This window comes from Pan troglodytes, chromosome 13, assembly GCF_028858775.2.
Source record: "Pan troglodytes isolate AG18354 chromosome 13, NHGRI_mPanTro3-v2.0_pri, whole genome shotgun sequence".
Lineage (NCBI taxonomy): Eukaryota > Metazoa > Chordata > Mammalia > Primates > Hominidae > Pan > Pan troglodytes.
Window position 1 is genome coordinate 138664597 of NC_072411.2, and position 26300 is coordinate 138690896.

Below are 26300 nucleotides of genomic sequence, written 5' to 3' on the forward strand. Positions count from 1 at the left end.
CAGTATATATCCCAAGAAGAATATATTGTGTGTGTGTGTATATATATATATGTGTATATATATGTGTGTGTATATATATGTGTGTATATATGTGTATATATATACAGTATATACCCCAAGAATATATTGTGTGTATATATGTGTATATATATGTGTGTGTATATATATATATACAGTATATATATATACACACACAGTATATACCCCAAGAAGAATATATACTCTGTGTGTGTGTGTGTGTATATATATATACATACACACACACACACAGAGTATATATTCTTCTTGGGGTATATACTGTGTGTGTATATATATATATGTATATATATATATACTGTATATATATATATATATATATATACACACACAGTGTATAAGCAGCTTAAAGAAAGGGGTCTTATGAGACACCAAAGGCCATGGGGAAGTCGCAGCAGGGAAGTCCTTGTGGTTTTCTGAGCCCCTGGCACATGTGAAATGAGACTGGGGTGGAGATGAAGTACTTAACCCAGTGGAGGTGATAGGGGCTGGCCAAAGCTGGATGCTGAAGGAACATAGAAGCCTGCCTGCTCTGACTGAGAACAAATGAAGAGGAACAGTGAGCAGGACAAATGGCAAAGAGGAATTTTTAGGATTTCACTGTAGTGAGTGCAACGTAATCTCCCTTCTCCATTTTCCAACACAAAATCTTTAGTAATTCTGCAGTGCTCATCACTGCTTGGTGCAAAGGGATTCCTTTCGGGGAATGAAGTGTGAGTGCTTAGCCCTGACTGATGCATGGACAGAAAGCACAGACATAGGAGCCCAGTGGTGAACGGATGGCTAGTTGACCCCCAAGTAAGTTGGCTTTGGAATGGACTTCAAGGAATTCATAATGTAAAAGAAGGGCCAGTAGCTGGGAGCAGGGGCACAGGAAGGAGAGGTCATCTTGAGTTAAATGGGTGCTATGGTTTAAATGTGTCCCACAAACTTCATGTGCTAGAAACTTAGTCCCCAGTGCAACACTGTTGGGATGTGGGACTTTTAAGAGGTGATAAGGTCATGAGGCCTCTGTCCTCAAAATGAATTAATACTGTTATCGGGGGAATAGCTTCCTGCTAAAAGGATGAGCTCACCCCCTTACTTCTTGCTCTCTTACTATGTGATTCCTTCTGCCATGTTATGACACTGCAAGAAGGCCCTTACCAGATGCAACTCCTCAATACTGGACTTCCAAGCCTCCAGAACCATAAGCAAAATAAACTTCTGTTGTCTTTAAATTACCCAGTCTGTGGTATTCTGTTATACCAGCACAAAATGGACTAAGCCAGTATGTCAGGAAAGGTTTCTTGAAGGATGGTGTATCAAGTTAGGCTCCGCAGAATGGGTACCATTTTGATGAGCAGGTATGTAAGGGAGAAGAACAAGCCCTCTATCCAGCAGGGAACATGCCTATGGGAAATGAGAGACAGCACTGGGCTGGCAAATACAGGGCATGCATTTCACCTCTCTTCTGAGGCAGGCACACAGGGCACTTTTTTCTCCTGCCATCCTCAGCATACACTTGGAATCTTCCTTAACACCATCACCCAGGCTGGCAATACCCAATGAGGGCTATTTGTAGAAAGACTGCAGGTGCTGGTTTACCCTGGGACCCTGGCCTGCAGTTGCAGCCTCAGCATAGTTACTCATAGCGCCCCTTTCACCCTGGAGTGTCCCAGCTTGAATGGACAAGTGCTGCCTTACAGCTTAGGACATGAAGGCCAGCCAGAAGGGTGAGGCAGTAAGTTACTGAAATGTATAGGCAGATCTGCCATCCTGCCAGAAGGTAGATAGGGCAGTGCCCTGTGGAGAGGGTGGGAAGAAGACTCCCCACCAGTAGGCTGCATGGGGGATGACTGCAAGAATCCAGGAGGTGGTCATGAGAGTCAGGCTAAGACAGCTGTGGAAACAGGAAAAAGATGCAGCTGCACAAATCCTGTGGACAAAGGAGGTATCGGGGCACAGAACTAAATGGATTCTGCTCCTTGCTTCCCAGGAGGGATCTTTATGGATTATTCTTCCCCCAATGACAGTCCATTCAAGGTGATCCAAGTGTCACTCAATGTATTAGTCCGTTTTCACACTGCTGATAAAGACTTACCTGAGACTGGGCAATTTACAAAAGAAAGAGGTTTAACGGACTCACAGTTCCATGTGGCTAGGGAGGCCTCACAATCATGGCAGAAGGTGAAAGGCACATCTCATATGCTGGCAGACAAGACAGTTTGTGCAGGGAAACTCCCCTTTATAAAACCATCAGATCTTGTGAGATTTATTCACTATCACAAGAACGGCACAGGAAAGACCCACCTCCATGATTCAATTACCTCCCACCAGGTTCCTCCCACAACACATGGGAATTGTGGGAGCTACAGTTCAAGATGAGATTTGGGTGGGGGCATAGTCAAACCATATCTACTCAACCTGCAATTATAAAAGGCCAATCAGCATTTTTAGAAAGTGTAGTAACTTTCAAGTTCCTAGTAAGTTATGTCAGCACTTAATTATTTTACATGAACAACATTTAGCTTCTGACTTCAGCTAGATGAATTTGAGATGAAACATTAAACTGCGTTGATAATCAACAGATACTGATTTAAGTAGCATATCTCAGTGTCTAAGCTCTTGATCTCAGTGTCTAAGCTCTTGAAAAATAATGATTATATATCACCAAAAGCACGTCCAAAAGTTATGCAACTTCTTATGTACTGTATAACGAGGGAGGGATCATTCTCTGCTTAAACTGAAAATAATCTAAGTGTTGCTCACACAATTAGGAGCAGCAGAAAAAGGAAGTTACACAGATTATGGATTAATGTTTGTTAAAATGATATACAAACCATGTCAGATGTATCTATTCCGCTGTCCGCTAATATCTGAGCAAGAATTTTCTCTCTTCCTTTTATTACTTCCAACTTCTCCTTCAAAAAATACTTGGGTATGGGAATATCTAATTGTTGCTAGAGAAGAGAAAGAATAAAAAAGAGTATTTCCGTCACAATGCCAGGACTGGAACTTTATTTAAAATATACAGTAAGGACGTGCACATCAAAGACGCTTGCTTTCCTTCCCATTTTCATTTAAGAAAAAAAAAATGAGGCCAGCGGAGTGAAGAGAATTCATTTACTAAAGAGACACAAAGTCAAAAAGAAAATCATAACCATGCCCCTTGCTTTAATCATTACAGAAAAGCATCAAGAGTTCACATCAATTAGGCCTCAATTAACTAATGATTACTTAATAGATTTCTTTAAAGAAATACAATATTACCTCATTTTACCTAAAATAATGGTTCAAATTGCAGTAGTAAAGTATTAAGCTGTAGAGATCTTTGAATTAAACCTAATAATTTATCATTGGCACCATCGACTATTTGTATGTAAATAGTCACATTTTTTTCTAATAATTTGGTTTTATTTTTACCAAAATTACCCCATTGCAAAAATTATTTACAAAAGTAGTTTGCTTTATTGTGAAACTTGTTTTTGTATAATAAACTTCTATCCTTCATTTGTGCACGTTACCAAATATTTCAAACCAGTGGGGGGTCAGATGAAAATTTATCAGTTCAAATTGAGTAAAAAGGAGTACAGAAGTGCTATTTAAGGATATGGGTATGCCCTTGGCCAATCCCACTGAGAAACATTATCCTAGAATTTCTGTCAGACCTGCCTGGCTGTTTTGACAGGAAAGCAAAGGTCTTTGTTTTCAGAATTGGCTACCTTATTTTTTTTTCCAATTCTAGGTGTGACTCCCCATAACCTCCCTCCAGCCCAGAGAATTTTGGATAGGCCTTCCCCTAAGTAAACATTTAAGCCTAAGAGGGTATCATTTTTAGGACTTGGTGGGACAGTATCCCCATGACTTCTGGGAGGTGACAATGTCTTTTGAACACCAAACCTTTCTGAGGCTCATGGAGTGCTGGGGGTGACTGGAGAGTGAACTAGCAGAGTCTAGTGGGTGGGTGTGGCCTGAGGAGAGAGGGCAGTAGGAGAAGAATGATGACACTTTGATTTAATGTGATTTTATTTATTAACAAGCACATTCAAGTGTGGTGCTTTTATAACTTCGAAGACAAAACCTCATTGTCTTATAGCTCCATCTGGTCCATTTGGTACCACAAAATTATAGTTAGCAGGCAGGCGTGGTGGCTCATGCCTGTAATCCCAGCACTTGGGGAGGCTGAGGCAGGTGGATCACCTGAGGTCAGGAGTTCGAGACCAGCCTGGTCAACATGGTGAAACCCCATCTCTACTAAAAATACAAAAATTAGCCGGGTGTGGTGGCATGCACCTGTAATCCCAGCTACTTGGGAGGCTGAGGCAGGAGAATTGCTTGAACCCAGGAGGCGGAGGTTGCAGTGAGCTGAACTTGCACCATTGCACTCCAGCCTGGGCAACAACAGCAAAACTCCATCTAAAAAAAATATATAGTTAGGATTTTGAGGATGAGAAAACAGAGTAACTGAGAATGGAAGAGAAGCGAAGAGAGATATTGGTTGCTCCATCTATGTCCATGATGCGTTTCATGTCCATCCCTGAAACCTTGAGGTTTCTCATTCCCTATGGAGTGGAATCTAGGAAACTTATGGTGGTAGAGAAAGCCTCTTCCCCACCATATATGTCTCTCTATGAGGTGGGCCCATTAGGAAAGGTTCCTCACGTGGCAGGTTACAGACATAGTCTTCAGACTAAGGGGCAGTTTAAGGAAGGATTTGGGGAACTCATGGAACCAAGGGCAGGAACCCAGCTGGGTGTTTGTCAGTACCAGGGATGTGGCCAAGAATGAAGATGCCTTCAGCCCACCCCAACCAACCATGTGGGATTCAGTGACAGCACATGGTTCAGTCACTATTTCCAGGACTGCTAGGAAACACTGTTGACCGCCCTCTGCACGAAGGCTTCCTGGATGCCATCTGCTCATTTGTCACTGCTCTTGGTGCTTGGTGGCCCCATCCCCACGGCAACAATGGCATGGCCTTTAGGAAGATGATGTCCCTGGAGCAGAGGGGCTGGCTGATGCAGCAGGAAAGGCAAGGCCGTGGAGGGGCCGCCACATAATGCCCCAAATGCGCTATTCCTTAACAACAGGGGCATGACTTCCTATTCTTGAGATTCAACTAATAAATGTAATATTCATTCATTAAATTTAGGAATATGATTTAATAACTATTTGTTTCACAGTTATCCTAAATTGTTCATACTGTCACTTTAGTGAGTAAAGTGCACCAGATTAAATCTGGTGATTGGCCCATGCTCTTATAGATGAATGCAATAAACATAAAACTTTTAGAATAATCGTCAACATTTTCATTCATTTCAGTTATTCTCATTACTCCATTCTGATAAAATAATAATGTGAGGAAAGCCTATCTCAGAAAGAAAGGTACCTCTATAAAAGCCCAAATATTTTCAAGGAGAAGAAACGTGAAACCCTCATGTAGAAAATTAAAGACTTTCTCCTTTTGATTTCACTTCAAGGAAATGTTCCTTTCAAAATGAAGGTGAGCTCCCAGGACCATGACACTGAGGGGAGGTGGCCAGTGGCCCCAGCAGCCCAGCCAGCCTGAGTCAGAAGAGAGGCCCTGTGCCCGGCAGGAACGTCGGAGGGCAGCAGCAGGGGCCGAATGCTCGCAGGAGGGGGCTGTGGTTGCCAGGCGCCAGCAGCAAGGGCTCCAGGGAGAGACGGAAGGAGGGGAAGAGAGGCAGAGGGAAGGAGGGAGAGCAAGCACATGAGCTCTCCTTTGATGTCTGAGGCCCACTGCCATGTAAGCCATACATTCCCCTGGGTCACCACTGACCCAAAGTAAGGAGGAGATGCATCCACTTGGCAATAGGGAACCTGTGACCAACAGGCTACAGAGAGATTCCATGGAAACAGAGGAGCGGGCGCTGCTACTGGATGCTGGGAGGGTCTGTGTTTCAAGGGTGCTGATGAAAGGGCTGGCCCACTGCATTCCAACAGCCCTGGGCAGACACTACGATGTCAGGTAAGACCACAGCCACCACAGTGCCTAACACAGCCAAGAAGTGTGCAGATGCATCTGCACCAGAAACAAAGGGAACCCAATCCTTGTCCGTGACAGCATGGTGTAATTGAAGGCAAATGTTTAGATTTTCCGTACACCAACTAGTAAACACGGACAGGAAGTCTGTAGAGTATCGTGTACAGATATCGGGTACATATCTTATTTATAACAAAAAGCAACTAAGAAGAAAACAACAGAGTGCTTACGGGGGCCAGCTTGAGATCCTGCAGGATATCATCGAAATAATGGAACTCCGTGAGTTCCAGCTCCACCATCTCGTTCTTCAGCTCCAGGATGCGGCCCATCACCCCGTCCAGGACTTTCCTGATCAGTATTCGTTTCTGGGGGTGGACGAACTGGTCGTAGACATTCTCTAGGTTTCTAAAGATCTGCACATACTTTACGTAGAAGGTGGCTAATGTTTGAAAGATGAAAACCTGATTTCTTTGTGGTTCAATCATCTTCTGAGGCTCTTTATCGAGTAAAGCACTGAGGGCTTCTTGGGTCTGATGCCACATCTTATTATACATTCTGGGGGAAGAGAGAGAATTTAGATGATACAGTAAATAAAAATCACTTGGTAAAACATAAACATTGGGCCTCTGGTATAGCAAAATATAACGCAGAATCAAGTGTGAGCTAAGAATATCGTTATATAGTTGCAAGGCTTGATAGACAATTTATATCCTGTTCTGATGTCCTTCTGATTTCTGAATATGTACCACCACTATTATCATCAAATAAATAGTTTAAAAAGCATTTTGTCTAAATGATATAAAGTTGTTCCTCACTTGGCCCATAAAGCCACTATTATTATACCCATTTAAAAGATGACAAAGTTGATATCCAGAATAGTTAACTTATTTGTCCATATACACAGCTGGTGAAGTATATTTTGGAACAACCACTTTGGAAAGTAATGTAGCATTTTCTTATTAAGTTGAACGTGTGCATACCCTATGAATGAATAATTATACCCTAGAGAAACTTGTAAATATGCATCAAGAATGATCACTTGCATTTTTTAAATAATAGTAAAAACCTGGAGATAACATAAATGTCCACCAGTAAGAGAGTGGATAAATAAATTGTAGTATATACACCAATGGACTATCACACAGCAGTGAAAAATGAATGAATGAAGTACAGCAAAAGGCAACCACTAAGAATCTTAGAACCATGATGTACAGTGTGAGAAACGAGGTGCAGGCTGGGCGTGGTGAGGTGCAGGCCAGGCGTGGTGGCTCTCGCCTGTAATCCCAGCACTTTGGGAGGTCGAGGCAGGTGGATCACGAGGTCAGGAGATCGAGACCACCCTGGCCAACCCCGTCTCTACTAAAATACAAAAAAAAAAAAAAAAAAAAAAATTAGCCAGGCATAGTGGCGCCCGCCTGTAGTCCCAGTTACTCAGGAGGCTGAGGCAGGGGAATCACTTGAACCCGGGAGGTGGAGTTTGCAGTGACCCGAAATCGTGCCGCTGCATTCCAGCCTGGCAACAGAGAGAGACTGTCTTAAAAAAAAAAAAAAAAAAAAAGTGAGGTGAGGTGCAGACTGTGGCCTAGGAGGCTGAGCTCTCTGGAATGCACCAGCTGGGCTCTCTGCCCTCATTCCAGTGAGTTGAGTTAGTGGACTGAACAAAGAGGAAGCCAGAGAGCAGAGGAGTATGACCCTCTTGTCCACACCCTGGCGAGGCAACAAAGGCTGGGTGTGCCCTTCCACCAGAGCCTTAGGGTGGTGGTGGCTCTGCTGTGGCTGGCCCCAGAATACTGCCCCATCCTTTGCCGGTTTCCCGAGACTATGTCCACGTCTTTGTTACTGGTCCCTTTATTAGGCCCTCATGAGTGTCCCCGCTTTTCCTGCCAGGGCCAATACCTCCATGGTAGAGATTCCCACCTTCCCCTACCAAATTTCAGGTGATTTTTTGATTCTGCTTTTACATTCAAGAACCAGGACTGAAAAGTGAACTGGAAAGTCAGTGTGTCTGGGAAGGAGCTTCACTGTAGAAAGTGGGTGTGGAGAGCCCTGATCATTGATGAAGGAGAAACCCAAAAATGTCAGTATCTCTCTGTAAGGTCTTTCCCTATGCTAAGGGGAGGGGGCAGCCCTAATCCCCTGAAGGAGAAGCAAGCCGGTCAAGGGGGCTCACCTCTTGTTTACTGTCAGCCAGGCCACTCATTCCCGTGCTTACCTGTGCCTGGCGTCCTGAGTCCAGGTTGGCTGCATGTGCCATCTTCTGCCTGGTTGGCTAGTGCCTTAGCCACTTGCTCTCTGGGGTGTACAAGTGATTGGCGGCCTAAATGTGGCCTATACAGATCTGCAAGCAGTCCTCCAATTTCAGCCCTGCCCAGAAGAACCAGGCTCCCACCTGGCTTCCCAGGGAAACAGCTGGCTTTTGATCACCCAGCCCCACTCGCTGGCTTTCAGGTCCCACATTCTCTGCCCTTCCTCCATTCCCTCTCATCCATGCCTGCTCTCCCTTTCCCACATTTTCTTTTTTTCTTTTTAGACAGTCTCACTCTGTCACCCAGCCCAGAGTGCAGTGGCATGATCTTGGCTCACTGCAACCTCCGCCTCCTGGGTTCAAGCAATTCTCCTGCCTCAGCCTCCTGGGTAGCTGGGACTACAGGCGTGTGCCACCACCTCAGGCTAATTTTTGTATTTTTAGTAGAGATGGGGGTTTCACCACACTGGCCAGGCTGGTCTAGAACTCCTGACCTCAAGTGATCCACCTGTCCTGGCCTCCCAAAGTGTTGGGATTACAGACGTGAACCACTGTGCCTGGCCTCCTGCATTTTCTTGGTATCTCTTGTCAAATGTTTTCTTTGTCCTTGTGAGTTCATAGCTTTAAAATACTTTATTGCCATTTTGGAGGCAATTCAGGAGGAAGAGGAGATAAGTATCCATGGTTAACCACCCTGTTTGACTGGGACTCTCTCTTCTACATTCCCAAGTCATTATTAAGCAGCCCCTCCAGGCATCCTCTGCCCCAGGCTCACCATCTGCCATTCCTCAAACATGCTCCATTCTTCCCTACAAACTAAGCATCATTTATTGAAGCACTGATTAAATGTGCTTTTTTCACCTTTCTGGCAAAAAGGTAAAAGCGTATCTTGATGTTTGCAAGACTTTTGGGTTCAGATGATGATGATGATGATGATGATGATGATGATGATGATGATGGCGAAGGTAACAGCTTACATTTATATACTGTCAGTCACTGTCCTAAGTGGTTTCCATGTAATAACTCGTGTAATCCTCACAACAACCCTATGAGGTAGGCATAATTATTAGTCCAGTTTATATATGAGAAAACTGAGGCAAAGAGAAGTTACTGCCCAAAGTCACACAGTTTGAATGCAGGACGTACATGTAGGCAGTCCGGCTCCAGAGTTCATGCTCTAAACCACTTGACTTCATCGCTTCCCGTTTGTCAGGGAGAAAGTAGACGAGGAAGGAGGGGTCCCGTGACACAGAGCTAATTACATCACAAGCAAACAGACTGAGCGTAAAAACCAAAACTCTTCCCCCCAACACCCCACTGAGTCAGGAGACTGAATTCTGCCTTTAGAATCCCATCCCCAGCACGTCCAAATGCCAGATTTCTCAAAACTTAGCAATATTTAAACTATTGCTAGTGAAAGAGCACTCTTCCAGACCAGCTTATTATAAGAAAGAAGGTTATTATCAGAAAATTAGGATTCCACTTGGCACAGTGTATTAGTCCATTCTTGCACTGCTATACAGAAATACCTGAGACTGGGTTATTTATTTGTTTATTTTGAGATGCAGTTTCGTTCTCGTTGCCCAGGCTAGAGTGCAGTGGTGCGATCTCAGCTCACTGCAACCTCTGCCTCCCAGGCTCAAGTGATTCTCCTGCCTCAGCCTCCCGAGTAGCTGGGCAGGCATCCACCACCATGCCCAGCTAATTTTGTATTTTTAGTACAGAGAGTTTCTCCATGTTGGTCAGCCTGGTCTCGAACTCCCAACCTCAAGTGATCTGCCCACCTCGGCCTCCCAAAGTGCTGGGATTACAGGTGTGAGCCACCACGCCCAGCAAGACTGGGTAATTTATAAAGAAAAGAGTTTTAATTGGCTCATGGTTCCACACGCTGTACAGGAAACATGACAGCATCTGTGTCTGGGGTGGCCTCGGGGAGCTTTTACTTATGGTGGAGGCAAAGTGGGAGCAGGCATCTCACATGGCGGGAGCAGGAACAAGAGGAAGGTTGGGAGGTGCCACACACTTTTAAACAACCAGTTCTCATGATAACTCACTATCAAGAGAATGGCACAAAAGGGGAAATCCACCTCTGTGATCCAATCACCTCCCACCAGACCCCGCCTCCAGCATTGGGGATGACAGTTTGACAGGAGAGTTGGGTGGGGACACAAATCTAAACCATATCACAGAGAACACACATTGACTCCTGGCAGAATTAGTGACTAATAAACAATTACACTGATCAGGAACAACAACAACCATCACTCAAAAGAACAACAACAAAAGCAACACCTCATGCCAGTTCAAAGCTCCTGGGACCCTCTGACATTCTGCTTGTCCCACCTCAAATAGACAAGCAGGAGGGGCTGGAAGAAGCAAAGATGATTGAGATGATCAAGGGAATGGTTTGGCTGTGGACAATGATCAAGAACAGAGGCTCAGCATGGTGTGAGTTTTCCAAAGTCCAGACTTCTAGGGCCCGAGAAGGGACAGTAAACCCAAGGCACTCACTGGCCTGAGTGAGGACACAGGCTGGACATACTAACAGGTGTGACAACTGTTGACATAAAACAGAACAATGCTCAAGTTGCTTTGTGGACTTAACAGGATTTGGGGCCCAAACCTGCTAGGACAACATTCGAGAGGAAAATGACAGGCTAATTTTGTTTAGAACTTGGATCTGAAACTCCACTTAGAAAACAGACCGCAGCTCCAGATCAAAAGAATTGTTCCCTCTAACCCAGGAGGGTTGACTGCAGGAGTGCTTTTCAGTTCAACACAGAGGAAAGCATAACTCCAGACAGCAACAGTCCAGCAAAACCCCAGCTTGTTTCATAGATGCCAAGAAGATGCTCAGTAAATTGTAACTTGCAGCACAGGCCTGATTAAAAATGCCCTCCCCACACACCAACAAAAAAAGAATGACGACTTCTTCGAAGTGCCAAAAACCAGTGACCCAATGGACCTTCAGTGGAGAAATGCTAGAAATATGCCCCCAAAATTAGCAGTAAAAAAGGACAAGGGGATACGTAAGTAATTAATATAAACCATTTTTTAACACCACTGCTTATAAATGGCATGATTGCAAAATCCAAGGAAATCAGTAACAAAAATACATCAATTAGTACAGCAAGGGCCAGGCGTGGTGGCTCACGCCTGTAATCCCAGCACTGGGTGACTGAGGTGGGTGGATCACTTGAGGTCAGGAGTTCCAGACCAGCCTGGCTAACACGGTGAAAACCCATCTCTACTAAAAATACAAAAATTAGCTGGGCATGGTGGCAGATGCCTGTAATCCCAGCTATTTGGGAGGCTGAGACAGGAGAATTGCTTGAATGTGGAGGCAGAGGTTGCAGTGAGCCGAGATCTCACCACTGCACTCCAGCAAAAAAAAAAAAAAAAAAAAAAAAAACAGCAAAATTGCAATACTTTAATGCAGAGAAAAAAAAATGAAAGCGGAAACCCATTCACAGCACCAATAAAGAACAATAAATATTTAAGAATTCACATGGTGGGAGCCACATGAAATCTAGCTAAAGGAAATTCTAGAATGCTAGGTACAGATCAGCGCAAGCAGAAGGGACTATCTGCTCCTGTCTAAAGAGACAAACTCTGTCTCTACTAAAATCACAAAAATTAGCCGGGTGTGGTGGCATGTGCCTGTAATCCCAACTACTAGGGACGCTGAGATGGGAGACTCACTTGAACCCGGGAGGTGGAGGTTGCAGTGAGCCAAGATTGCACCACTGCACTCCAGCCTGGGCAACAGAGCGAGACTCCATCTCAAAAAAAAGAAAAGAAAAGCTATAAAGACAGAAGACTTTCAAGACATACATACAGATTTAATATGGCCAAGAATTCAGTAACAATAGACTAAAGACTATAAATAAATCTAGTAATAACTTTTAAATATGGGAGTGGAACAGACAGTAAGAGTTAAAAGGCATCTTATACTTCCAACATTGGCCACACCAACAAGCATTAAGTTTGTACAATACCCTGAAGAGGCTGCCTCCGTGAAGTTCAGGTGGGGTGATCTGAACCCCACAAAGACCCAAAGTCAACAACAGCAAGAGATCTTGGGTTGAAGAGGCTCCTGCTTCCACCAGGGGGAAACCACAGCCGACCTGATGGGGCAGAGCACAGCCAGATTTTCTGGATGTCTAGACCTGCTGTGGGCAGAACCATCCAGGGGAGCCCAGTCGCTCCAGGTCAGAGCCCTCATCGGCTTCAGTTGGGTCAGAGAAGCAGGACTTTTCCACGGCCTCACGGAGCTGACCCATAACTGGAATTTTTGGTCAAAGACAGTCCTGGTGGCTTGAGCCTTCCGGGTCCTGCCATTTCTTTCTTCCCCACCTGCAGTCTGTCTGGGGATCCCTGTCTGGGGGAGACCAGGCAAAGATTCCTGGCTGACAGGAAAATGAGCAGCTTTGAAAGCACACGGATCCCTGCATCATTACCTGTTTTCCTCAGCGCTGAGAGACGGCATCATCTCTTTCCACCAGACCCTCTTCCCTCGAGACTGTCTCTGGCTTCCTGCTCCCCAGCTGTCCTGATGCCTCTCCACGTGACCACACCCCCTCCCGCACTGGACCGCCAGGGACCTGGGCACCCTGCCTCGGCCACGCCAGCCTGGGGAGCCCCCACTTTGCGCTCAGCCCATCTGGCCTTGCGCCCCACCTCCTCGCCCTGCAGCCTCAAGCCTCTTTCTGCTTGAGCCCAGCCATGAAGGTCAAATGAGACAAGAGAGGCGGCAAGATGATTTTTCATAAGAGCATTGATGAGAGAGAATTCACACAGCACAGAATTCACTCTTTTCAAGTGTACAATTCAGTGGTTTTCAGCATAGTTGTGCAACTACCACCATTATCTAACTCCAGAACATTTTCATCACTGGGAAAGAAACCCACACCCACGAAGCAGTCACTCCCCATTCCCCACTCCTCCCTGCCCTTGGCAACCCCTAACCTAATTTCCATCTCTTTTTGCCTATTCTGGACATTTCACAGAAGTGAAATTACGCAAGGGCGGGGGGCGTTCAGTGCGGAGCTCCTTTCCCTCGGTGTGGTGTCCTCAAAATTCATCCACACTGTCGCATACTTTGTACTTCATTTCTTTCTATTGCTAAGTTTCCTTTGTACAGATACACCACATTTTGTTTATCCATTCGCCAGCCCATGGACACTTGGGTTGTTTCCGCCTTCTTTGCTGCTGTGAGTAATGCTGCTAGAAGCATTCCTGTGCGAGTTTCTGCGTGGAAATATGTCTTGATTTTCCCTCAGTAGGGCAAGGTGGTTTTCAAAGGTAAAAGTGCTCTACATTTAAAATAGAAACCAGTGTCCTGAGCAGCTCATCCCTGGAGGTCACTCAATCTCTTCATGCTTACGCCTCCTTCACTGGCAAACCTGGATGATGAGACCAACTCTGGACACCTCCAGGGACTACTGTGGGATGGTGATGTGGTTTGGCTGTGTCCCGACCCAAATCTCATCTTAAATTTTAGTTCCATAATCCCCACGTGTTGTAAGAGGGACCCAGTGGGAGGTAACTGAATCATGGGGACAGTTACCTCCATGCTGTTCTCATGATAGTGAGTTCTCACGAGATCTGACGGTTTTATCAGGGGCTTTTCTCCCCCACTTTGCTCTGCACTTTTCCTTGCTGCCGCCATGTGAAGAAGGGCATGTTTGACTTCACCTGCCGTCATGATTGTAAGTTTCCTAAGGACTTCCCAGTCCTGCAGAACTGTTACTCAATTAAACCTCTTTCCTTTATAAATCACCCAGTCTCGGGTATGTCTTTATTAGCAGTGTGAGAACGGACTAATACAGATGGAACAACAGGTGTGAAAGTGTTCCTGGAATTTTAAATGCACTTTTCAAACAGAAGGTAATATTTTATCCATGAGACTACTTAACAGTTTTTGAAAGTATATGATTGGTTTCAGACTTGAGCATATGACTTAGAGATATGACAGATTTTGAAGTCAGGAGGCTTGTGGATGGAGAAGACTGAATATGACAGTTAAAAAGACCAGACTGTTGTTTCTACAGCTTGGCAGTTTTCCTATAACGGAGTGGGTAGGGGAGGGAAACACTTGAATATTCACTTGAATATATGCACTTCCGTGGGAAATCAAAATATTGCACAATGGGAATTCTTTTCAAGTTATTTCGCACATGATAAAACCTTCTGAATCTTCCAATCTTAACTAGTTTGCTGTCTTCTTCCCCAAATACTCCCCCTGCCTTCTTGCTCTATGGAAGGCCTGGCTCTGCTCAGAAGCCCTCTCAGTAGAGGCTCCTGTTCCCCCCAGAGCCCTCTGTCTCTGGCTGTGGGGCTGGGTCAAGGGGACCCCTTCTCTTCACTGCACCTCCAGACATTTGCCTTCCCTCCTCCCAACACTCCCTGGCTTTGAATCCCATTTCATCTGATGCTGCCACCACTGCCCCTCAGTCACCATCATCTTCCATCTACCATGATCGTTCCAGGCCACCTCCAGAGCACCCACCCACTGAATAGCATCTTGATGCTGCCTTCCCACCTGTTCCATTGTTAAGTGCTGAGTTCCTCTACCTAAGGCCAGCACCCCCTGGATCCCATGTCCTCTCACTACCAACGATGTCACCCACTTCTCCCTCCTCCTCCTATATCATTCTGGGCCATTCCCTTCCACACACAAACATTCTATTGTTTTCTGTCTTGGAGCCATGTCCTCTGCCTCTAGCTGCCAACATATTTCTTTCCTTTGCAGCAAAACTCCTTTGAAGAGTTAGCTATGCTCACCGTCTATAGTTTCTCTCCCCCTACATTCACTTGAGTAAGTCTTTCTATCTCATCATACCACTGAATCAGCTCCTGTCAAGGTCACTGGTGAACTCCACACTGCCAAATCAACAGTCAGTTCTCAGTTCTACCCCAACTTGTCTCAGGAGCACTTGACGGGGAGAAAGAAGTTACTTCTCCTGGAAACACGATTATTTCTTCCACTCGCTTCTTCCTCATGGATCATGTCTTTGATTCCTTTGCCAGGTCTCCTCTTCCCCCAGCCTTACGGTGGATGATCCCAGGATCAGTCCTTACACCTCTTCTTTATTAATATTCATTCTATGTCTCACAAAGACCATCACAGGCTGACAGCGAGCAAGTTTATATTTCAGACATGGGTCTCGCTCCTGAACCCAAGATCTGAATATTTTAATTGCCTATTTCATCTCCACGTGATGTCCAATGGGCACTTCCAACTCAATAGGTCTTAAACAGAACTCTTGATCTTCCCCACTTCCAAACCCTGGCAAGCCTTTAACCTCTCTGCTCTTATTTCCTTGCCTAGAAAATAGGGCATGTAATAGCAACAGTGCAGGCTGGAGCTACAGTGCCCAGCTTGGCACTGTTCACTTGCTGTGTGAACTACTTCACCTCTTCATACCCAAGTTCCCTCATCTGTAAAATGGAAATAACAATATTAACAGCCCCTACATTACAGGGTTGCTGTGAAGCGGTTAGAACAGTGTCTACAGGGTCAGCACTGTAATACCTGTTTGAAATTATTCTTACGAAGACCAAATGAGGTAACTTTGTGCAAGTGCTGTGTAAACGACACAGTGCTAGGCACACACTCCTTTCAGTACCAATGCCACTCGAGTCTGTGAAAAGCAAATGACAATAATGCTTTCCCAAGATCTTTCTAGACTTAAATTTCAGGACCTGGGTGTTTTCACAAAGCACCGTATTTGTTACCGTGAAAGATTAACAAAAAAAGCAGACAAAATGGCATAGTGCTTCTCAGCAATAGCCCCTAAGGGCTTGGCGGGTATACAGAAGACTGCGAGCTCATCCCCATGGGGTGGTGGGATGCGTAGGGGAGGGGGAGATCTAAATGTATGATTTTCCTTGCTCACAAGAAGCAGATACTCTATCCCGAGGCATATTTGAATTTCCTAAAAGGAAAAAAAGTTGGGGAGAGGAGGGAAGTTGAGAGGAGAGGGGAGGAGAAAAGAAAAGAAAAAAGAAAATAAGAGAAGCAGAAAGCAAGCCACCTTCTGGCTTGGGGAAGCCCACCCCATGGCTGTGGCTGGGAGCCCATCACTTACGCGTTCGACATTGCTGGCTACTTTCCCTCTTTTCCTCGCCCTCCCGGAAGCTCTTCCGTTGCTCTCTGAAGGACGGTGGCAGCAGGGGTCAGGGCACTACCAGGAGCTACAGAGGACTGGGGGAGGGGGGGGTCTTCTGGAGGGAGAAACCAGAACTGCGATAATCTTCTGCTTCGGGCAGGAAAAGGTGAGGCCGGGTTTGCTTCGCAGGCACGGAGCGCGCAGGCGCAGAGAGGTGTTTCACTCCTTCCCGTCGCGACCCAGAGACACGCGAACCTCACTTCGGCCACTCAGGTGGGCGCGACGCGGCCCTAGCAACGGCAACGCCGCGCCTGCGCATTGCCTTCCGCCTGCCCCCCCCCCCGCCCCCCGCATTCCGCGCCTGCGCCACCGCGGGAGGCCTAAGTGGGCGCAGCTGTGGGAGCCGGTCGGAGTCCGAGCGCTCCGTCGCTGGGCCCGGCCGCTTGGCGAGCCTGCTCCGGGCCCAAGCCCTTGGCCTGTGGTCCTCCAGGCCGTCTTCCCGCTTTCCTGCTGGCCCCATTTTCATCCACCGTCAGCTCTGCGGCCTTGGGCAAGGCCCTTAATGATGGTGGTCTTCAGTTTTCCCATCTGTAAAGTGGGTATAACAGTCGTTCGTTCAGAACTTTACTGGGCATCTATTCTGGGCCAAGTGCAGACTTAGATTCTGGGCACCCAAGACTTAGGCAGACGCGCCCTTCGGAGACTTAATGAGTATGAACTAAGGCGCGGGTGCGTTGTAAATGTAAAATGCAGTGTGGATGTTATTAACAGTTATCCGTAAGTCGCTGTGAGTGTTGGCTTTCATTGCTCTTCTTTCTTCGACTTTAGTAACTGTTGAGGTTTATTTGCACATTTTAGACCCTGCAGCTCCTATTGGAACGTCAGGTTTAATGCTGTCAAAGGCGTGGAGAGGACATCCAGGTAAAAATTATAATCAGGATCACAAAACCTCTCCCCTACCATTACTAATGAAATGCGCAAAAGCATAGTAAAAGCCAGCCCTCCACACTCCCTTCAAATAATGGAGCAAATTATTTCTCAGACGAGAAATTGAGTACAACCTTGTACCGTTAACTTCAAAAACTCAGTGAAATAGCAGCGTGCAGTGGAGAATGGTGTCCAGCCTCATCTCCACCCTCCCAAAGCCCTTCAGGGGGCAGAGACCAAGTAGACACAACACCAAGAATTCTCATTAATGCTTTTTGATACAAAGAATACACACACTGAAAAGAAGGGATATGAAAGGGTGAGCCGAACGAGGAAACACCTGGGGAAATCCGGCCAGATAAAACCATCCTGAGTGGAGGTCAATCCCTACCACTCCCAGGACCTGAGCAGGGACAGGAGAAATCTCCAGGGCTTGCCTTTTTCTAGGTCCCTACATTGAATTGAGGCAAAGATTCAAAGTCAAAGGGCATGTTGTCACAGGAATACGGCACACTCGTGACAAGAGTGGGAGGATGGTGGTAAAGGAGCTTATCAAAATCTCAGAAGAGAGCACAGAGCCCGGAAGTTGTGTGGATTCAAGGGAGCAGTCCTTATCCTAAATGTGTACTCAGGTTCCAGAAAAGCAGAGAAAAGTGCAGTATCTCAGCTCTGGAACTCAGATACAGTGAGAAGACAGTCAAAGAGAATTCGCCCACATTATATTTGAACAAACAGAACATTTTCAAAGAGCAACACGTGTTAAATAGGAATAAGACAGAAAGAAGCAGCATATCCACTATCTAAAACCAAGACTTTCATAAAAGTAGAAGAAAAGAAAGGATTATAACATTGGCCAGACAAGTGAAAGAAAGAAAGTCTGGAGAAAATCTAACCAAATAAGTAAAAGCAGAAAAATCTTTTTTGTTTGTTTGTTTGCTTAGTTTTTGTTTGTTTGTTTTGAGTTGGAGTCTCCCCCTGTCACCCAGGCTGGAGTGCAGTGTGTGATCTCAGCTCACAGCAACCTCCACCTCCCGGGTTCAAGCAATTCTCCTGCCTCAGCCTCCCACGTAGCTGGGATTACAGGCGCCTGCCACCATGCCCAGCTAATTTTTGGTATTTTTAGTAGAGACAGGGTTTCACCATGTTAGCCAGGCTGGTCTGGAACTCCTGACCTCAGGAGATCCACCCGCCTCGGCCTCCCAAAATTCTGGGATTACAGGCGTGAGCCACCGCGCCCTGCCAAAACAGAAAAATCTTTACTTGTGTTCCATGCTATAGAATAAGTTAATAAGAACAATAAGGTAATAAAATAAGAACTGGGAGAAAATATAAAACAATGGAATGAGAAAGGAAGGAAGATTACACAGCTAAGGAAACCAAAAGAAAAACAGAAGTAGTGCAATACAGAAAATAAGTTGGAAAAACCAAGAAATAGACCAGGCACAATTCAGCTGAATTACTGACTTAGAGGAAAAACCTGATTCAATTACAGTAAATGTAGAGAGGAAAGAGTGAGACACCTGAGCAATTTACAAAAAGGGTTAGTTGATATTCCTGCAAGAAAGACCTTCAACATTAGACTATTTTCAGAGATACAAGAAACGTTTTTGAAATAAAAGAATTAAATCTGCAGATCAGAAATTCTCACTGTGTTCCAGGGAAAACTGATATACAACACTCAACATCAGGAAATGTCCTGGATACATTATTGAACTTCAAAGAGAAATGGTAGGAGAAATCTGGCTAGCCTCAGATTTTGATGTCAGATGAAAACGAAGCAATATTTACAAAGTTCTTGGGGAAAAGTGTGACCCAAGAATATTTCTGCTCATTCACATTAATAGTCCCAGTATGAAAGCCTTCAGGAGATACAGCACTCATGTACAGATTGACGTGTTAACAAATGCAAATAATAGAAACCCAGTGAACATTGGCTTAAACAATAAGAAGATTTAAAATCTCCCTCAACACCAAGAATAGAGGTGACAGCTCATGATCTCAGTGGCTCCGTGACATCATCAAGGATCAGTCTTCAATGGTCTTTCCATCTTTTGGAGCTGTCATAGTAACCATAAGAAATGACTTCCTTTGTGGTCATAAAATGCCTGTCACAGCTCTAGGTCTTATATCCTCACACTGTGACATCCCAAGATAGAAAAAGAACCAGCAGGGAAATATGATACACATTACTGTTTTAGAGTAATGGGGATTTACCTGCATTAAGAGGTAGAGAGGTAGATGAAGGAACCCAATCAGAACTCTGTCAGCACAGAAGAAGGCAGGATTGGCTGTTATGTAGGCACCATTCAGTATGAGCCACCCATGAACTCTTCTAGCAAATAAATTACTTGATGATGAAATACAGACAATCAAAAGATACAAATCAGGTGAAAAAGATTAGCATAATACTCAATATGAGAAGACGGTGGAACAAGGTTTCTCAATTCTGCAAGAGAACAAATATAGTTCCTCTGTGATTATATCTTAGGAGCTTTGCCAGTTGCTGCACTTAATGACCTCTTGTTCTCTGCCAGGAAGTATTTGGGACCTGACATAGATCATTCATTAAATCTTATTAACTTTGTGAGGTAGGTAATATTTTCTTCCCCCCACCAACTTTTTTTTTTTTGAGATGGAGTTTCGCTCTTGTTGCCCAGGCTGGAGTGCAGCGGTGTGATCTTGGCTCACTGCAACCTCCACCTCCTGGGTTCAAGCTATTCTCCTGCCTCAGCCTCCTGAGTAGCTGGGATTACAGGTACCCACCACCATACACGGCTACTTTTTTGTATTTTTAGTAGAGACGGGGGTTTCACCATTTGGCCAGGCTGGTCTTGAACTCCTGACCTCAGTGAAACCCAGAGAAGTTAAGCAACGGTATGTCCAAAGCCATACTCAAAATGATCATGGAGTTGGTATTCAAGTCACCTGGTAGTCTGGATTCAAAGATAACACACCTATTATCTTTTTGTTGGTAGCAACACCTACCTTACTATTTGTTTAAAAAAATAGGTTTTCTGCGAGACAAATGTTACTAAAAACTGGTTCTCATAACAACCCATCCTTTAGGAAAAATCATTGCTACCTAGGTACATGGATACAGTAGAAAAGGTTACTTTATCCTCAGCATTTAATAATTCATACAGCCTCAGAACCAGACTGCCAGGTCCCTGGGGAAATTAGTCTTCTCCGTCTTCTTGCTACATGTGACATTTGGGCAAATATTTATTGATATTTGTTCTGTGAAAAACACAATACTCAACACCATGCAATAGAAAAAAGTTGGCTCCGATAGGAAAAATTCTGCCTGCAGGAGTGGAGGAGAGGAGGGGATCATTCAGCAGAACACAGGCTTCTCATCACACGTGCATTTTCACGTGGGGTAATAGGCCTGGAAGGGCTGTTCCAGGTTGGTCGTCAGATCTGCTTCCTTCAGATTCGTCCAGCCCCCAGGACCCTGCCACCTCCTGAGCATCCCTTCTCTGCCAACACACTTGCAGTGAGAGGGGCGCCTGACCCCTCTGGGAAGCCCATTCTGGTTTCGGAAAACTCTCACTATTGCTCTTTGGTTTCACATTGAAGCTCCAGGGAAAAACAGAACAATCCAATCCCTCTTTTTTTCTTTTTTCTTTTTTTTTTTTTTTTGAGACGGAGTCTCGCTCTTGTTGCCAAGATCTTGGTGCGATCTTGACTCACGGCAACCTCCGCCTCCTGGGTTCAAGCGATTCTCCTACCTCAGCCTCCCGAGTAGCTAGGATTGCAGGCATGTGCCACCACATCAGGCTATTTTTTTTTTTTTGTATATTTAGTAGAGATGGGGTTTCTCCATGTTTGTCAGGCTGGTCTCAAACTCCCGACCTCAGGTGATCCACCTGCCTTGGCCTCCTGAAGTGCTGGGATTACGGGCATGAGCCACTGTGCCCGGCTTCCAATCCCTCTTTTATGGGAGCAGTCTTTGAAAAATTTAAGCCCATGTCCACCTGTCCACCTGCACCCCCCGCCCCTAATCAAAGTCCTCTTGGTTACAGAGTAAGAACCGTCAGCTTCTTCTACATTACAAGATTTTAAGTTGTCCTTCCCTCTGTAATGCTGTTAACACAACTTAGCATCCTTCAGACATAAACCAATGAAACAAAAGCTTCTAGTGGGAGGTGGTAGGCATTTCATCAAGTAGCAAAAGGGGCCCTTCCTTGAATCTCCACACCTTAGATCCATTGTAGGGCGGTCACGCCACACCGATGACTCATGATGCCCATAGTCAGCTAACCCCCCAAAACTGCCTACAGTGTCTCCTGCTGAATGTCTCCTCTGTTATTCAGTGCATACATCATCCCATCTAGTTCCACGTCATCCCTCAAATGATCCATGCTATTGATGAACATGTTCTCAATGACAAAGCCAGGGAGCCCCACAGCATGGCACCAGAAATGAGTTCAAGTTAGCATCAATCCACAAGTTATAAACCTGCCAGCCATGCTATCATCTGGCTTGTATTTCTCCTTGCCCTCAACAAATCCATGAGATAAGGATTTTCAAGTGCACAGTAATATGCAGCTATATCCTAGCTATTGCATTGCCTTATGTATTATGTTAGTAACTATAGAAATTTACAATTAGGCTGATCTGGCATGTCTTGTTTTTGGAAAATGCAAGATGATAATACTTGTTATCTCTGCTTCCTTTTCTAAAAACTCACAAATCATTTTAATGGTCTGGAATATTTCCTGTGATCACATGAAGTTCACTGGGCCAGAACCTGACCTATTGTATTTTAATGAGTCATCAGTCACTCAGAACCACACAATTATCTCCTGTAGTTTTTTTCATTATGCCATGACAATTCAGCCAAACCAGGGAACTTGTTTCTTTACCAGGCCTGAACCGGGGTTAAAGTGTCCCAAAGCAGCTCATCTGTCTACACCTCGGCCTAAGACAACTCAAGCTGCAACAGGAAGCAGGGCCTTTTCCTGCCACACGGTGGCAGGCCAGCCACTAACCAGTCAAAGTGGGGACGATGCAATGCTTCCTGCTCCCACCTTCTCACCCAAGGACCCAGGCTCCTTCCTCACCTCCTTCGCTAACACCCCCTCCCATTTTCCCCAGTAACGGTAAGACTAAAGCATGACAAGACAGGAATACACTGTACCAAAAGATGAGGCTGTAAATACCAAGCACAGTGGACTGAGACCTTGCCCAGGAGGGCTCCTGGCAGCTTGCAGGAGAGCACTGGCCTTGGAACTGACCATTAACATCCACCAAGGAGAAGCTACTTCCTTGAAGGGCCAGAGCAGGTCCTGGGCTTCCAGGGAGGACCAGAGCTCTGCTCCATCCACCCTGGTCTCTCTATCCTACTCAGTTCCATTCCAGGGTCCCATCCTGCCAGGCCTGAGTGATATTAATAAGCTTATTTTCTCTTCTTACATGAAAACCCTAAGCTTACTTGTTTAGTAACAATTCTGTGTACCTTGCTAAGCATCTGAGGTCCAAATCATTATTTTGATTCACTTTTGAAATAATTTCCTCTAAATTGGTCACTATTTCTTCCACAATTACTATGTTTTTGTCCTAAACAGTTGATGCCTTATTTTATGTCAAATGTACATGTCTTTATACAGCCTCATAATCAGACTGCCAGGTATCTGGGAAAACGTTTTTTTCTCCGTGTTCTCAATATGTATGAATTCAGTTGGGCAAATATTATGGACACCCATACTATGCCTAGCACAATACTCAATGCGGTGCAATAGAAAAAGAAATCTTTGATAGGAATTCAGCCTTCAGGGAGTGGAGTAGAAGAGATAAAGGTAGGGGGTGATTAAATGTCACAGCGCAAAGTCTTTTGGGAGTTTAGAAGAGAGAGGGGCTACTTTGCCCTTGGGAAAGTGGAAGGTGTTATGCTGGTGGGATTAGAGCTAGCTACATAAAAGGTGAGTGGGGCTTTGACCTGAGGAAATGGGAGACAATGCCAGGTGAAAGAAACAACACGGCAAAGGTAGAGCAGCAGGAAAAGTACAGGGATATGTTCGTTCGAGAGCTGATATTTGCTTTTGACCTGGGAATCGACTCAGGCCAGATGTTATATGGACTTGATAGCAGGCCGAGAAGTTTGGACTGAATTGTACGGCAACCCTCAAACTATGGAGGTTTATGTGAGCAAGATAATTGACAGGGTCATGAGGCAGGGGACAATTCAAAGACAAGAAGTAGAGATGAGTGGATAAACAAAATGTGGTGTATATGTAAATAGAACAACATTCAGCTGTAGAGAAGAATGAAGTTCTGACACATGCTATAGCATGGATGAACCCTGAAAACATTACACTGAGTGAAATAAGCCAGACACAAAGGAACACACTTTGTATGATTCCACATCGTATGAAATGTCTAGAACAGGCAAATTTGTAAAGACAGAAAGTGGATTAGAGGTTAATGGGCTGGTGGAAGGAGGGAGTGGGGAGTTATTTCTTAATGTGTACAGAGTTTTTGGGGTGATGAAAAATTTTGAAATATAGTGGTGATGGTTGTACAACAACATTGCGGATGTAATTAATGTCACTGAATTACACACTTACAAAGCTAAAATGGCACATTGTATATTTGAGAGAGAGAAGCATGACAAGACAGAAATACACTCTACCAAAAGACCAGGCTGTAAAAACTAGGCACAACAGACTGAGGACCTCGCCTAAGGCTCCTGGCAGCTTGGGGGGTGGCACTGGCTATGAACTGATCATTGACATTGACCAAGGAGAAGCTAACTGATACCTAGACATTTTTGATGAGAAAAGAAGAATAGAGGAGAAGGTATAAAATGTTGAGAAAGTACAATTCATGGGATTGTGGTGTGGCTCAGAGAGGGAGAATTCCGAGCTGAGCTGAGGCTTTAATGGCAGGTGGCTTGAAAGAGCAGAGCTGGAGGTTGGGCTGGGGAAGGAATGGAGGCTGAAGAACGGAGGAGCTAGAGCGACTAAGTACAGAGTCACCTACTGAAGCTTGGTGAAGGAGACAGGAAGGTAGCTCAAAAGTGATAAGCATATGGGAAGATGTTTCAAATTAGGGAGTCAGAAACTTATTTTTAGGATAAATGGAAAGAAAGAATTTGAAGATGTATTCCTCTGCCAAGTGCACGTCAATTTTTAAACCCTGGTCTAGAAGCACTCTTCTGGGATATAATTTGCACTGGCATCTCACCACCCTTATTTCTTTCCAAGAAATCCCAATACTCTGTGTTCTCACGCCATATATAGACCCTTCCCTGAGAGTTTTGGTGGTGTGATTCAGCCTTTAAGGAACCAGCTGGAGTAAGTGGCAGAGTGCTGTTTTGGTAAGTCTTGAAAAGGTTTCTGTAACACCCCAGAGAAAGGCCAGGAAGGCATCATGCCTCTCTTATTGGCCAGGGCACAGCAGGGGTCACCCAGTGTCACATTGTGTCCCTTCCTTCCTAATTATAGGTTTCCTAAAACTCTCGCAATGTGTGGATCATGCCTATGAGTCTGTAGAGCCCAGGATGCTGCTTATTTTCGTTTAATACTTTACTTAGTTTATTGATGCTCAAAACTAGGTAACAATGTAGTCAGGCATGTTATAAGCTGGTTGTTCATTAGAAAATAAAAACTGGGCATTTGATTACTGTAAAATTGTAGGCAGTTGGAGCAACTGTTCCTGATTGTTCCATTTTCTCTTTCTTTCTTTCTTTCTTTCTTTCTTTCTTTCTTTCTTTCTCTTTCTTTCTTTCTCTTTCTTTCTCTTTCTCTCTTTCTTTCTCTCTCTTTCTCTCCTTCCTTCCTTCCTTCCTTCCTTCTCTCTTTCTTTCTCTCTTTCTTTCTTTCTTTCTTTCTTCAGTTTCCCTTTTGTCTCCCAGGCTGGAGTGCAATGGCACCATCTCGGCTCACTGCAACCTCTGCCTCCTGGGTTCAAGTGATTCTCCTGCCTCAGCCTCCTGAGTAGCTGGGATTACAGGCGCCCGCCACCACGCATGGCTAATTTTTGTATTTTTAGTAGAGACAGGGTTTCACCATGTTGGCCAGGCTGGTCTCAAATTACTGACCTCAGGTGATCCATCACCTTGGCCTCTCAAAGTGCTGGGATTACAGGCATGAGCCACCGCGCCCGGCTGATTCTTCCATTTTCTAACAGTGTGACTTGGATAAAGTCCAGTAACATTTCTGAACCCAAGTCTATCTCTCTACAAAGAGAAGAATACCCACTGTGTCACTCAAAGCATTGTGATGGAACTCCTTGAATGGTTTTTAAGCTGCCTTTTGCTAGAAAACTGGTGTGACCTTGTGTACTTAGTATCCAGGTGATCATTTGACTCACATGTTTTATATTCCAGAGATTTCGTTCACGAAGTGTTTTTCTGAAAACTCAGTGTTTGTAGCGTTGTTGGAAATTTTCCTCACATCCTCACTGAATTTGTATTGAAGGAATCGAGTCTTTGAAAGATGGGTTTACCTCCCTGTTTAATAAGTCATAAGTCTGTCGTTTGAGTTGTCCCTGAGTGTGAGTCCTGGAGTTTGAGAACAGTGACTGCTGTGATCCTACCGTGATTTGATGGGCACTTCTAGGCACAGTGAAAGGGAAGTGGAAGTTTCTGGTTGACTTTGATTCAGTTCCAACACGTTCCTCAGGTAGGCCTGCAGAACTGCAGAGAGTGAAGTCAGCGGAGATGAAAGTGAAAAGGTGTAAAGTTCACATTGAATTTGAAGGCCTTCTCCTCTAAACTTAGATGTAAGAAACATTTTCTATGCTTCTAAGTATAAAATGTCATTCTACATAAGAGGTGTATTTTAAAATGTCAGATATTAAACTGTCTGCGGTAACATTCCACTTTTCATGTCTAATGTTATGTCTGTACGAAAAGAAATGGATGAAATGCTAAGCTTGTTCAATTCGAATACATACCTGGAACTAAATCAAATGTGTTTCACTAATTCATAATCATTAAAAGTAAGCATTGGTAGACCCTTGACCTAATGCTTCGAGATCTAACATT

General features: G+C 44.8%; 1 protein-coding gene across 2 annotated transcripts in view; it reads right to left on the minus strand.

The window, feature by feature from the left end:
* IQCA1 (IQ motif containing with AAA domain 1) overlaps positions 1-16740 on the minus strand; it is a 180015-nt gene extending 163275 nt beyond the window's left edge. For both annotated transcript variants that reach the window (XM_001152559.6, XM_009444612.4), the window contains exons 1-3: positions 16361-16740; positions 6253-6577; positions 2859-2978 (exon numbers count right to left, since the gene is read on the minus strand). In XM_001152559.6, coding sequence (XP_001152559.1) covers positions 2859-2978; positions 6253-6577; positions 16361-16371 — 456 coding nt within the window. In that variant the 5' untranslated portion in view covers positions 16372-16740. The remainder of the gene's footprint in view (positions 1-2858; positions 2979-6252; positions 6578-16360) is intronic.
* Positions 16741-26300: the final 9560 nt, after the last annotated feature.